This window comes from Cygnus atratus, chromosome 4 (assembly GCF_013377495.2).
Source record: "Cygnus atratus isolate AKBS03 ecotype Queensland, Australia chromosome 4, CAtr_DNAZoo_HiC_assembly, whole genome shotgun sequence".
Lineage (NCBI taxonomy): Eukaryota > Metazoa > Chordata > Aves > Anseriformes > Anatidae > Cygnus > Cygnus atratus.
Genome location: NC_066365.1, coordinates 68,331,053 through 68,345,211, shown reverse-complemented (window position 1 = coordinate 68,345,211; position 14,159 = coordinate 68,331,053). Strand labels below are relative to the sequence as shown.

The following is a 14,159-nucleotide window of genomic DNA, read 5'->3' as shown; positions in this document are numbered from 1 at the left end:
GCTTGTTCTGTTACCTTGGGTTTCTTTCAGAGGCGCATTATGTACAATCTGCGGACCAGCTATAAGAGCTGTGTGCTTACAAACAATTATTTAATCAGCAGGGCTTCTAGATCAGACTCTACAATTCATAAGGGTTTATTTTCATAATCAGTATTTAAGGAAATCCTGTCACCCGTTGCTTTACAGCTGCCTTGCGGGTAACAGTATGTTTGCTAGTAGCATGTAAATACTTGTTAATCTGTACCCAAGAGACAAGTAGAAATTGAAAGTATAAGTGCTGCTGCATTGTTAATGTAAAATTTAAAAAATGAAGTTTACTTCTAACTTGAAAGCATATTTTGAAAAGATGTTTGTGTACAACTAGTGCTTGTAAGAGTACTTCTATTCAACTGCAGCTGTGAGAACAAATTCTTGACTTCTGCGTAGTAAGAACCAGAAATTCACATAATTGCATCACAGCAAAAACACAGGCTTTAGGGAAAGTGATTGTGATCTAGTAACTGGAACTGACGGTGCTCAAGTCTTTTTTGTACCCTACCAAAAAAGGACTTCCCTAGGTTTCTAATGAGCAGAATTGCTTGCATAGCCTTCTAAGGTGGTTGTGTAGCAGGTTCTCATCAAAAAAAGGACATGAAACTCAAGTTCATTGGCAAATTGATACTAATGGCTATAACTTGATGCTTACTGTTGTCAGTTGTCCGTTTGCTCAACTCTTGTTTATGCTTAACTGCCATCTTAAAATTAAGGGCTCTGTTCTTTGCCAGGTCATAGACAGGGCTTTGTAGTTTCTGAGTTGGATTAGTATCCTGATGCCGTGGAAATCTGTAGCAAACCTCCAGAAATGCTGTGTCAGGGCTTTAATGTCAAGTGTTAAGATGTTTGAATTTTGATTTTTGGCACAGGCTTGTTGAGTCTTTGACCAACCACGCAACCTTTGTGCTTGGTGAAGTATCAGCCAATTTCCTCTTAATTACTGAATGGGAGAAATGTTGAAAACATTTAGTCTACTTGTGTCAATTCATAGGTCATTACAATTCAGTGTGCCTTAAACTGATAATTTCTAGGAATTTTGTTGTTTCCTTGTTTTTGAAGTCAAGATTTAGGGAGCTTGCTTATTTTCTTAAGAGTCATTGTGATGATGTGCTCTTATGAATCCTTTTTTTTAAAGACTTTGCTGTACAAAAATGTAGCAGTAGAAAGGAAGTTGTCTTTATCCTATTTCTGGGGCTCCTTACGGAGCCAGTCATCAGTGAATGGCATAAGCACATCTTGAAGTTGATGTTGCTGCTCAAGCGATAGTAGATGACTGCATGCAACCAAATTCTCACTTGTGTCATTCCGTAGCATTTTCCCAAACTGGAGCTAGTGTAGTAATCTTTTTAGCATTGATCATGAGGGTTCTGATTAACAAGCTTCTAGTTTTATTTTTACCATTTTGCTCTTCAGTGAACAGTCAACTTGTATATTTACCCTTTTGAATTTGGAAGGATAAATATATCAAGCAATAAAATTTGAATAAACATGGCTCAGTAGGGTTGACATCTGGTTGCCCGTGGGAAAGAGGCTCCAGAAATGTTGCACTTCCCACATTCTTGCTATTATTGGTTACAGAGCACTGGAACAAGCAGTTGTTGGTTATTTTTTGAAAAATGACTAAAAATACTCATTTTGGGATACAGACAGCTATGTGGGCCTAGGTATATTGATAATGTCACTTTAACAACATTTTACAGGCTGGCAGAACTCGGTGTGATTTTTCAGTCGAATACCTCTTCTGTAACAAGCACTGTTTGAACTTCCAGGGTCGGAACAACACACGATTCCTGTAGTGAAGATATGTATAGTACCTTGCTACAAAGGTATCATCAGCTGGAACAGGAAATGGGTCAAGTTGCTGAAGCATGGCTTGAATGCCAGAAAAGAATAGATGATTATGTCGATGAACAGGTAAGAACCGTGTAAACAGTTTCATGACTAATCATATAAGGGAGCAGCTCATGCAAGGCTATGCCTCCGGTGAAGAGTTTCTTTGGTATTTTGATCTGGAGGCTTTGAAGCTGCAAAATGATACTTTTTTCAGTTTTCAGTGATGTTAGGATTCTTTTGTGTTTTCCAAGACTAACATAATAAAACATAATGGTGATCGTACAGAAATATCTTCAAATTGTTGCAGCAGATTGTTATGCCCTGTTTTAGAGATCGTCTTTGAATATTTTTCAATGAATTCAGTCTGTAGATTACCCACGGTGTATTAATGTGAAACTTTCTTCCCTAGACATTGCTGGTTGGGGGAGGAATCCCCAAAAACTAGGCTTCCAAAATAATTGCATTAAATGAAATTCATAGCAAGACATTGCCTTGAAATTATTTTTAACTTCTTTATACGTGTTGCATATTGTGATATGAACTTTGTCATATCACATTCAAAACCAGAACTTGCAAGTCTCACTACATAAATATTTGTACAGATGTACAGATATTTGTAGATGTACAGTGGCATCTGTAGCTACCTGCTTTATAATTGTTTGTTCTAACAGCTGATTCTTCTGGGTCTGTGCTACATTACAGAAAACTGTGGTGTTGCACTGACTTCGTTGTCAAGAGCTTACTTCTAAGGAATGTTGGCTGTTTATTTGGAAAGTGATAGTTTATGCTCTCCCAAAATGACTCCCTTGGTTTTCGTCTATAGTTCAAAGATTTCAACCTTAGGATGAGGCTTTTGATAGTGTTCAGTTCAATCTTAAGTGTAATAGAAGAAAGAATTTGTCTTGAACTTGGAGATAAAATACGAGCTCTGTAAAACTTCAAAGTTTTATGAGCGTTATGAGTATAGAGATCTGATTTGAAACTTAGTAATGCTACATTAGTCTTACAGATAACAGGATATTTTTAAGTTACATTACACTGTAAATGTCCTCCAGAGGGTCTTCCCTGTGACGAAGGTTTAACTAAACTTCTACCATTAATTCCTGTACCTTCAGTTAGGAAGTTTAGGAAGCTTTTCTCTTGGTCAGGCTGCTTTTGTGCACCTAAATAACAGATGGCATCTCAGTGAAATTTTATCATCTCACTTTGTTTTACTAAATTCATTTTTTTCATGGTATCAGTGCTGCGGTGGTCGGATGCTGCCTCTCCAGTAAGAAAAGGAACTCAGTTCCCTTCTCGTCATACACTAATTTTGCCAAAAGATGGAATTTGTGTAGAGTTGCATTCATATTGAGCTTCTTATTTGATATGTGCCCCCCTCAAAATCAACTCAGCTGATTTCCTGTTTCTCCGTATCAGGTGACCATGCAGTTACCACAAGTGCTTCTTAGAGCATTTTTTATCTACTCAGTAAATCCCATACCCTGATGCAAACGGAAACCCCTTGTGCATTTGGGGAAACATAGCATGACGTTCATATTAATGAATTTAAAAAACCCTGCAAAGCGTTTATGGGGGGGAAACAGTTTTTAAAAGTAACCAAATTTTATAGGAGGTATTGGTAATTATGCATAGAAAAGCATTTCACAGTCCCACCTTAAAGTCTATGGTGATGTTACCCATGACTATACTTTCTTGATCAAAACTGCATCATTTAGCATGACCATCGTACCTAAAATTGCAGTGATATTTTTGTCAACAAGGTAAAAATCATAAAGCCCAGCTACTGTGGAAACTGTGCATCTTAACAGTGAGTGCATCTTGATTGTTTGTTGCCTCTTGGCTTAACAAAATTGTGTGGTTTTATTGCTGGTGTATCAAAGGTCAGAGCATGCAGACCAGCAGCTAATAAAAGAATGGGTCCTCCCTTACCTGCTGTGAAGCTATACCCAAAATTTAGACAGGACATGAGTGGGCAAAATTAACAGACCTCTCCTACAGTGTGTGTTGTTGCTTGTTCTTGGGGGGGGGTGGAGGGAATGAACAGCTTTTGCAAGCAATACAAATAATGCGTTTTTTCTAAAGACCGCATAAGGCAGCTGCGTCATGCACAGGCTTGTAACAGTAATACACTTCTATATTGTGTGTAAACTAATAAAATTCAGGAAAAGCATTCATTCATATCAACACCTTTATTGGTGACACATTAAGATGACATGAGGAAGATGTTCAGGATATCTGTAATACACAAGAGTTTCAATACATACAGTCTGTATGTCCAGGCCCTACTGTTTACCAAATTTAGATGGCGTTTAACTTGGGAGGTTGTAAATGTGTTTGAATTATTTCCGTAAGTAAAGGCTAGATAATCATATGTACTTTGTGGGTGTTTCCTTTTTCTTAATTCTGCTGGCTCCCACAGAAGAAAGGAATATAGAAATGCCTTTGCCCAGTTCCCCAAGAGTGCAGGGAGAGCTGCTTGCTCACCTTTTCCTATTCACATGTGATTTGTTACAGTCCTGGTCAGCGTAGTAGAAGATACACTTTATAGAATTTTACAGGCATAGTTGTTCTTTTGTCTTTATGGAACCTACATATCTAAACACATCTTTTACTTTTTTTTTTTTTGGTGCTAAGAGGTTGTGGTAAGAGGAATTAATTTTTTATTATTTCTAGTAAAACAGGCTAAGGAAATAACTTAGATTCACAGGTGAAATTTGGGATGCTCAAAGGTATTATACACATTCGATAGAATTTAAAATTTGGAAACAACAAGCATCCTGTGATACATGTTTAAGCATCAGAGTTTCATACAGGTGATCTACTGTAATGTCAGTTCTGACCAAACTGTTGGTTTTGCTTCGTGTTTAAATCTGTTTGAGTTCACTTGCCAGTCTCAGTTCAACTTACCTTGTCTGATAGATCTCAAACAGTTTTTAGCCTTAAATAAAAAAGGCAGAAGTTAGTCATAGTAGACATCTCTTCTTGGCTGGGCAGCAGTGCTAGCATATTCATTGCAGATGCATAACACTGGAGTGTACATTTCTCATTCTGATGGCATCTGAATTTCTGTATACCACTTCCCAAAAGATTTCTTGGGCATGAATCACGAGGTTTGTGTTGAAGATGCTTTGCTCTGCTGAAATAGCAAATATTTGTGGGTGGGGGGTGGAGATGGATGGACCGATTGCCTATTATTTATGGAACGAGTAAGTTAAGATACTTGCAGACATGGTATAGGAAAGGCTGCTAAGCTGGAAGTAGGGAAACTAACTTCAACCCATTAATACTTAAGAGTGCCAGGATTTAAACCATGCTATTTTCCTTGCTAGTTTCTTGGCAGACTTGAGTAGGCAGCTCCCAGTTAATGCACTGGCTGTTTTTAAACTTCATTCTTTGGCATTAAAATCTTCTCTTGTAATGTATAGCAAATGTAGGTGCTTGGTTTTAGTGGTGAGGGTTCAGCTAGGTGTCTGGACACCTAAAGCAGTGAGTACTGATGGTTTTGATTGTAGCTTAAGGAAGCTCAGAAACTGACAGTACAGAGGAGATGAAATCTCCGATGTTTTTGGCTTTAGGCTCTGCAGTACTCATTAGTGTGCCTAGGAAGTGGTACAAAGGGTTCAAGAATGTTTCATGTGCGCTGTTTTTTAAGAACACATGATAAACTCCTTTTTTTTGTTGCTATTGTAACCTTGCTGGAATAAGGGAAATAAAAATTCACAGTAGTAATTAGAATTATATGCTGCTAATTGTGTCAAAAATCCATTAGGCAAAACTTTACCACTTAATGCAGTTTCAAATCCCCAGCTTTAGAATTTCATTTTCCCTAGTTAAATAATGGCAATAGCAATAACACGCTTAAATTAATATTAAGGCTTATAGCTTTAGATCAAGGGATAAATTTTTGGAGGCACATTTTTAAAGAAGAAGATTACTAGTGGCATAACCTACTGCACTTTGGTTCGTTAACATATCTTTATGAAGGAGTTTGGTATATTCTGTTGCTGCAATTCTTTTTATTAATCAGGTAAATCAAAAAGCAAAAGAACCTAGATAATTGTTTTTCCTCGCTGATGAATTAGTGTTCTTAAAAAGCTGTAAGGTACAGTAAGAAAAGCTTTGTTCCTGTGTTTTGCCGTGTTAAAGTTCATGGAAGCTTTTGGGTTCTGTCAGTGAGTTTGTTTGCTAAATCAGAATAAGATCATTTGTATACAAAAAGCTATGAGCTCTGTGCAGTGTCATTCAAGGTCAAATAATTATAAAATATTTCTCCAGCCTTAAATAAATCACGGGCATGAAATAGATTGAGATAAAAGCAGTAAATAATGTTAGTCTAGGTTGTTACTTAATCTTATGTTTGCTCTTGTAATTTTTTCACTCAGATTAGATGGCTAGTTCCACGTGTGGTACGTGAGTTTGCTCTGCACCTATACTGAGGCCTTGCCAAAACTCCTGTCAGTAGATATTGATGGATTTCAGTGCATCTGAGATGTTAAAGATTTAATGACAAGCACATTTTATCAAAAATTCTATGAAAATATTTAATTTGAGAAAAAATATTAATAGTAGTGGAAAAATCAGACTTAAGAGTAGTGTAAATGAATATAAAATCTTTTACTTAAGGGATTCAAATCAAAGGATTAACAAATAAACTAAACATCATATTGACTGAGTATGAAAGTACTTCCAAAATGGTGTAGATCAGTTACATTTCATGAGACTTTGATAGACCAACTGACCACAGCCTACAATTTCTATGATTAAACCAATGAGTTTTCCTTAAATTCTGTTTTAGATGGCAATGAAAACAAAGCAACGCATGCTAAAAGAAGACTGGGAATTTTTTAAACAGAGGCGTTTTATTGAAGAGCAGGTAGGATTTGTTTATACCATACTAAGTTATACTAATGTTTCATGTATATTTTTAAGATGTAAACATCTGAGTGTAGTATACTGTGCTAGTTTTCTATGACCTAATTCTGTGACTTTGCCAGGCTTGGAGCTTGGTCAGCTAAAGTACAGAAAGCAAGATCCAAGATGAGTATGTAAACTTAGTAACCAAAAGGTAAAACATAAGCACTGTAGTCTTAAAACTGATTATGTGGTGTTAAAATTCCTTATGAAATCAGAGGAATTTCTGATGCCTCAGGATGGGAGATCCAAAACAGCCAATACATTAAGTGTGGAGCTGCCGTGACACATGGGATAGGGAATATTGTGTTCAAGAGCGTATTAAATTCCCTTGTGTGTGCAGAGCTGGGGAGCATGAGCTGCAGCAGCAGGGTGGCTGACTGCGTCTGTTAGGGCTCTGGAGATGGCTTGTGCATCTGTTCTGTGGGGTAAAGCCTGAGCAGCGGTACCTGCTCCTTTTTAAGGTGTAGCCAAAGAGGGGCCACTAGCAGTTAACACTTTACTTTTAACTATCTGATGTTTAAGACACAGTACTCTTTTCTCTAGTGTGGAAGCCTTCAAGCGTGTATTATGCTTTCTGTAAGAGTATAGAGTGACTAGGCCAGAGTCAAAAGACTGGATGGGGAACCTGTCCGTTCCTGTACAGGAAGAATATGGAAGCATATACAGGAAGAAATGCTAGTCTTGGGCCAGAGAGAGTTTGACTGTACGTTTTTATAAACTTAAGCTTAAATTGGCAATGTCTCAAAACCGTATTCAGTACTTTTTTCTTTAAGGAACATAAGCCTGTGTTAACCACAAGTTTAGAACGTCTGTTAAACCAGGCCCCTCAGAGGACTTGAGGGAAAATCCTCTTTTTACTTGATCCTAATTGGGCTTAAGTGAGCTGTAAGCCCATGGCTGCTTAGGTAAGGGTCAGGTCTGGGCATCTACAGAAGTGGAAGCTTAGGCACATCCTTGTTTAACCTAAGGTTTGTAGGTATCTAATGAAATTAGGTGCTTTCAGGATTAGGCCTCTGCCAGTTGGAGGTTATTTAGATTTTTTCACTAATGTGGTGAAGTCCTGTTTTGGGCAGCTACTTCGTTCCTTGAGTCTATCCCATTGTGACTGCAGAATTAGTCCTAATTATTTTTTGCAAGCTAAAGGTGAGTTTGCATTCTTTCTCCATTTGTCAGCAGTGTCCTTTTGTGCGTACCATGAAACATGACAAGAAGTGCTCAAGTTCAGAGTGTGTCAGCAGAAATACCATGCAGGGTGCATTTACAAATGAGGTGGACTTGGCTGCTTCACTGTTTCAGTGGAGAAACATACTTTCTTTGAAGAGCTTCAGTGCCAAAAATTTGCCTGTAACTTACTACCTTTTTACTTGTGAACAAAACAACACTTTCATAAAACTGTATCTTGTAAAATACTTTTCCCAAAGAACCCTTTTTGATTATGTGATACGTTGATCATGATGTGCCATTGAATTGTTAATGGAAAGACTTGCACTACTAAAACATTGCCTTTATAATTTACTTCAGCTTAATAACAAGAAAGCACTAGCTGGGGAGAACAACTTCACAGATACAATGAGACACATGCTGTCATCACGTTTGAGCATGCCTGACTGTCCCAACTGTAATTATAGAAGAAGGTGAGATGTTTTTAACTTGAAATCATAATAAATGATTAATTTCTTGTGTTAAAGGAAAAAAGGAAATATGTTATTGTAAGAAAGAGTCTGGTTACTTTAAATGAATGCTTCTCAAACAAGGTCATAAATATCTGTAACCTTAATTCTTGAACAGATGTACTTGTGATGACTGCAGCCTTTCACACATTTTAACGTGTGGCATCATGGATTCTCCTATAACGGATGATATCCACATTAACCAGTTACCACTACAAATCGATTCTGCTCCAGATTATCTGTCTGAGATCCGCCCACCTAGTATGTCTTCAGCAAGTTCAGGATCAGGTTCCAGCTCGCCTATTACAATTCAGCAACATCCAAGGCTGATCCTCGCAGACAATGGTTCTGCGCCAACTTTGTAAGTTCTTCTATTTTAAAATTTTGAAATAGTGAATTGAACTTAAGAAGCCAAGTTACGTAGGGTAACCATCATTAGATAATGCTATTTTTGCATCAAAATATTTAATCCTGATACTGTATTCAGAAGACCACAAGTCCAGTGCTGTATGCTGTGCAAACATCTAAAGAAAAGTTTTTTAAAACTTCCAAAGATGTTGACTTAATACTGCTAGAAATGTTGTATTTTTCTGCTTTGAGATTACAAGGGCATCAGATACTGGTCTGCTTTAGAGCATCAATTTAAAATGCCACGTTTTTATAGTTTGAGTAAGGGAAATGATAATCTTTTCTTTGAGGGATGGTGACATCATAGGATTCAGTTTAGTTCCTAGCTAGCTTTGATTAGGCTTGTTAAAGGTGTGCTAACTTGAGACTTGCATCAAAAATTATTCTCCCTGTCAGAAGTATCTGCCACCCTTTTTCTTCATTGAGATCACAACGATCCTCAGATTTGAGGCTTTAGGCTAATGGTAGGCTTTTGCCTCTTCCATAATTCTGAGGGGATAAAACTGGTTGGCAGACTTCTGTATGTGGTTTGGGTGGATCTAGCCGGCAGTCTTGTCATGTGATATTCTAAAAATGTTTTAAAGAAGGAGAACAACAACAAGACTCAGTACTGGTGGGAATGTTAATGAAGCACAGTTATCAGAAAGTTATCAGTACAGTCAAGGAATTGTCATCAGGATTCTGTGTTAGTATTGTGATGAATGAAGAAGGTGCAAATGCATGCGATGTTTCGGAATATCACTTCACTAAGTTTAGTTTAAGTATTCACTATTTAACACTATAATCAGTGGTTTAATCTTTAATAGTGGGACTTTGGGACGTGTTTGAAAACAGGTTATGTGGTAGTATGGTTAGCTATGTAAATATGTGCTTTGTAATTTCTATAAACTAGATTTGGTGCTGAAATGTTCAAAATAGGTAATTTTGTCTCTTCAGAAGCTAACGAAGTTAAATTCAAGTATTCCTTACTGTAAGAAGCCTTTTTTTTAGGGAAATGCTACTGCTTCTTAGGGAAGAGTCATTTTATTTCTTGTATTGGACCTAAGTCTACTTGTTTGATTTGCTCTTTGCACATTTGAAGTGTGCCTAGTAGTGCCAGCACGTAATTTAAATTTTGGTGAAGTGTCTCATGGAATGCAAAAAGATATGGTGCACAGTCTAAGAGCTCTTAAGAGCTCGGGATTGGTTATTTCATGTTTTTACAGCGATCTTTGCAACACTTCCTTGGAGTGGGTAATAAAACATGCCTGTTCTAGCTGTCTGTAAGAAGACTTTCATTAAGTATTTAGAGCAGACTTTGAAAAGCACACAGGTGTGGGGTCATCTAGCAATTGAGAAACTTAAGATTTACTATGACATGTTGAATATTTAGTACTTATACTGACTGGTTTGACACTTAATGATCGAAAAAGTTAAATTCTACAGTGTGCTCCTTGCCACTTCACGCTTTCTTTAAATGAAATAATTGGCATAAGAAGGCTTTTTCATCAAATTAAAGGTCATTTGTATCCTGTCATTATTAAGATAACAAATCTCTTGGTCACAAGACATTGTTGGAAAATATTTTACATAGAAATAGCAGAGAATCTTAGTACAGATCTTGTGTTCAGGCACGCACTTACTACATTCCGTAGGGCTGTACAGCAGGTTATTTGGTTTTGCTTGCTTGAAAAAAATAAGGTCGGGTAAACAACTCGAAAGAAAATACTTTGACTCCCAATTGGGATTTTAATATAAATGATACTCCCTCTTATTTCATTTTGGTGAGTGCTTTCACGATAACCGAGGTTCCTGAGCGCTGTGATTTATCTAAGCCTCTCTTCCCCTCAGTGGTAGTGATGATGAAGATGTTGCACCATTATCAGCAAAATTTGCTGATATCTACCCACTAAATAATTATGATGATGCAGAGGTGGTAGCCAACATGAATGGAATTCACAATGAGCTAAATGGCGGAGGTGAAAACATGGCATTGAAAGATGAGGTACAACATTTACATTGTCCTACTTTTTTCTGCCAGTTGGACTTTTTTTGCTAGAGAAAGGCTTGTCCTTCACTCCGATGTTAATAAGTTAATGTTGTCTAGTCTCCTCAGGTGAGCAGTACTAGCAGCAGTTCCTCAGAAGCAGACGATGAAGAAGCGGATGGGGAGAGCAGTGGTGAACCACCAGGGACTCAAAAGGAGGAAATGTCTCTAGGAAAAAGGGCGTTAAGGAAAGATGAAGCAAAAATGGATAGTCCACCACCTTCTTACCCTAGTCAGCAGGTATAGTAATCTACAAAAGAACCTTCTAGTAAATGGACTTCAGAAATGTGGCTGCTTGAATGTAATAGTTATGTCTTCAATTTTAATTATATATTTAAGGTTAAATCCATTAAGTTACCTGTGGTTACCTATGATATCTAAAATAAGTTTCAGTTGATTGTATACTGTCATGGTTACTATCTTCCTTTCTCACGAACGGATGTTACTTATTTTGAAGGTGTTTTCAGTAAAAGGGAAAAGAGTTTGTTCCTGCCTGCACGTGTGAGAAGCAAACTCAAACATTTCTTCTTGGAAACTTGGTCTTGGTCTTTGCTACGTGTTAATGTTTGAAATTACTGTTGGGGGGCATACAGTGAGAGTGCATTGTTAATGAGCGTATTATAATACTGTATCTGAGGACTAATTTGAAACCTCATGTAGGATCTGTTGCATGCATCATGACGTGTGGTTTGTTATTTTGGTGGTTTGTTGGTTTTTTTTTTTTTGGTTAAGATTGAGCTCTTTACTGTAAGGTCACTAAACCACCCAGAGTATTTGCTCAGCAGGTAGCAGTGTCTGGTTTAACAGCTGAACAAATAGTTCCAAGAGCACCAAAGCAAAGCATCCACTGGACTTGTCTTTGTGCGGCTTTCCATCTGAGTTACCCTGCAGCTATAACATGGGTTCGCTGCTTTGAGAGAGAAAATATCAGTCGCTCTTATTGCTTATTGTACAAAAGACTCTACACTGGAGGGGGCAGCTTTGAGGGCTTAGATGATAGTCAGGTGGGAACTCCCATTCGATGTTTCCCCGGGGTTCGGATGTTTGTAAGGCCCTCTGGTGAAAGGATTTTCTCCTGTGTTATGGGTATTAAGCTACAACGTCTCAACATGCTCACTGAAAAAAAAATCTTTTTTCTGCGTATGGCTGACCAATGCCATAATGCTTAAATGGGTTGAGACATCTGTCAAACTAGCTTGAAACTGGTGAACAGATCCAGCTTTTGTTGTGGAAAATCAAGTGCTGCTGAGATTATGTAAGTCTGCTTGCCTTAGGGAGGTAGACTAAAATGCAAAGTGAAAGGGGGTGTTTAACCTTTCTCTTTTTATTTTCTTTGAGGAAAAAATAATTCGTTGCTCTGACTTTTTTTAGCCTGATAATCTTATCAGGGCTGAGTATTTACCTTGTAATGCTGCATGTGATTAATTTCACATACGCATTTGAGATCTTTTGGCATTATCTGTTGGAGTTTCTCATTTTACTAGATCAAAAGAGGTGATTCTTCCCCTCTACTCAGCATTGCCGAGGCCACCCCTGGAGCACTGTGTGCAGTTCTGGGCCCCCGATACAGGAGAGCCATGGACATCGTGGAAAGAGCCCAACAGAGGGCCACCAAGGTGCTGAAGGACCTGGAGCAGCACTGCTGTGAGGAGAGCCTGAGAGAGCTGGGGCTGCTCCACCTGGAGAAGAGGAGAGGCTCAGGGGGGATCTCCTCAATGCCTGTAAATTCCTGAAGGGAGGTTGCAAAGAAGGTGGAGCCAGACTCTTCTCAGTGAGGGCCAGACCAAGAGGCAGTGAACACAAGCTGGAGCATAGGGGGTTCCCTCTGACCATCAGGCAGCACTTCTGTGCTGTGCAATTGATGGAGCCCTGGCTCAGGTTGCCAAAAATACCTTGTGGCAAAGGCTGTAATGCTATTAAGTGAATACGAGGTGTTACTTCTTCCTGAGAAGAAGGTATATTGGAGGAAGATACCACTTGTCAATTCTTTTCTAGAAAGCTAAGATGCTAATGTTGCTTCTTGGGGAAAAAATCTCTACTACCACATTGCTGGGAAGAAATCACCACTGGGAAGCGTTCCTGGTATTGCTTCCAGTAAAACTTCCAGTAAAATGCCAAATGAAAGTGGTAGGAAAAAGTCCTAATTTAAGAGAGGGAAATGGAACTATGCTTTCCTGGGCTTTTTCTCCCCCAGAGTATTTGAGTCCTTTTAAGACAGAGTAATGATACATTGCAATCAGTTAAAGGTTCCAGTGAGACACCGATTTCCCATGGTATATATGATTTCTTTGTAAGAAATGTCCACGTTACACAATTGCATGGTAGTTGCGTTTGGAAGGGACCTCTGCAGATAGTCTAGTCTGACCCTCCTGCCCAAAGCAAGGCTGCCCAGAGAGGGTTGCTCAGCTGTGTATTCAGGTGGGTTTTGAATATCACTAAGGATGAAGGTTTCAAAACTGCTGTGGGTAACACATTCTAGTGTTTAGCCATCCTCACAATAAAATCAGTATGTAAACACTTGGAGTGGAATTTTCAGCCTGTATTTCAGTCTATGCCCATTTCTTCTTGTCCTTTCATGGGATACCACTGAGAAGAGTCTGGCCCTGTTGTCTTTACCCACTGCCCACCTCTGCAGTCAGGTACTTACACACACTGGCAAGATCCCCCTGAGCCTTCTCAGTTGAGGCTGAACAGTCCCAGCTTGCTCAGCCTCTCCTTGACAGATGCCTGAAGGCCTGAATCGTCTTTGTGGCCCTCTGGTGGACTTGCTTCCGTACGTTCATGGCTGTCTTGCACCGTGCCCAGCACTGGACCCAGTAATCCAGCTGTGCCTCACCAGTTTTTAGCAGAGTAGAAGGATCCCCTCCCTTAGCAAGCTGACGGTGCTCTGCCTAACGTTGCTCTTCCAACTTTATTAGCTAATCAACCTTTACTACTACTTTCTGTGCGTACTGTTTTTCCATATACTTGGGAAATTATGAAAAATAAACATCTAATTCCATTCTCATCATGGAATAATTACCTAGCAATTGCCTAATGTTATCAAGGTTCCTTTTCCTGTCCCTCCTTGATAATTTATATCAGTGTTTTGCTTGTTGTCACTGATAGTAGACATTCAAAATCTGCTATCAAATTGTGTTAATCTTTAGGATGTTCCATGCTTAACTGAGATAAAGATCCTCTATTAGTGCTTTTACTTAACTTAATGGTTTTCCATAATGAAAGAATTTGGTGGATGCTCTGAATTTATTAATTATGTATGCAAAAGTAAT

The 14,159-nt window shown here is 38.5% G+C and overlaps 1 protein-coding gene across 3 annotated transcripts in view; it reads left to right on the top strand.

Moving 5' to 3' along the window:
- The window catches only part of FAM193A (family with sequence similarity 193 member A), a 76,139-nt gene that overhangs the window by 45,483 nt on the left and 16,497 nt on the right, over window positions 1-14,159 (top strand). For 2 of the 3 annotated variants that reach the window (XM_050710236.1, XM_035547203.2), the window contains 6 exons: window positions 1,803-1,947; window positions 6,665-6,742; window positions 8,305-8,417; window positions 8,572-8,814; window positions 10,692-10,845; window positions 10,948-11,127. In XM_050710236.1, the coding sequence (XP_050566193.1) occupies window positions 1,803-1,947; window positions 6,665-6,742; window positions 8,305-8,417; window positions 8,572-8,814; window positions 10,692-10,845; window positions 10,948-11,127 (913 nt within the window). The remainder of the gene's footprint in view (window positions 1-1,802; window positions 1,948-6,664; window positions 6,743-8,304; window positions 8,418-8,571; window positions 8,815-10,691; window positions 10,846-10,947; window positions 11,128-14,159) is intronic. The other variant, XM_035547205.2, reaches the window with a different exon arrangement.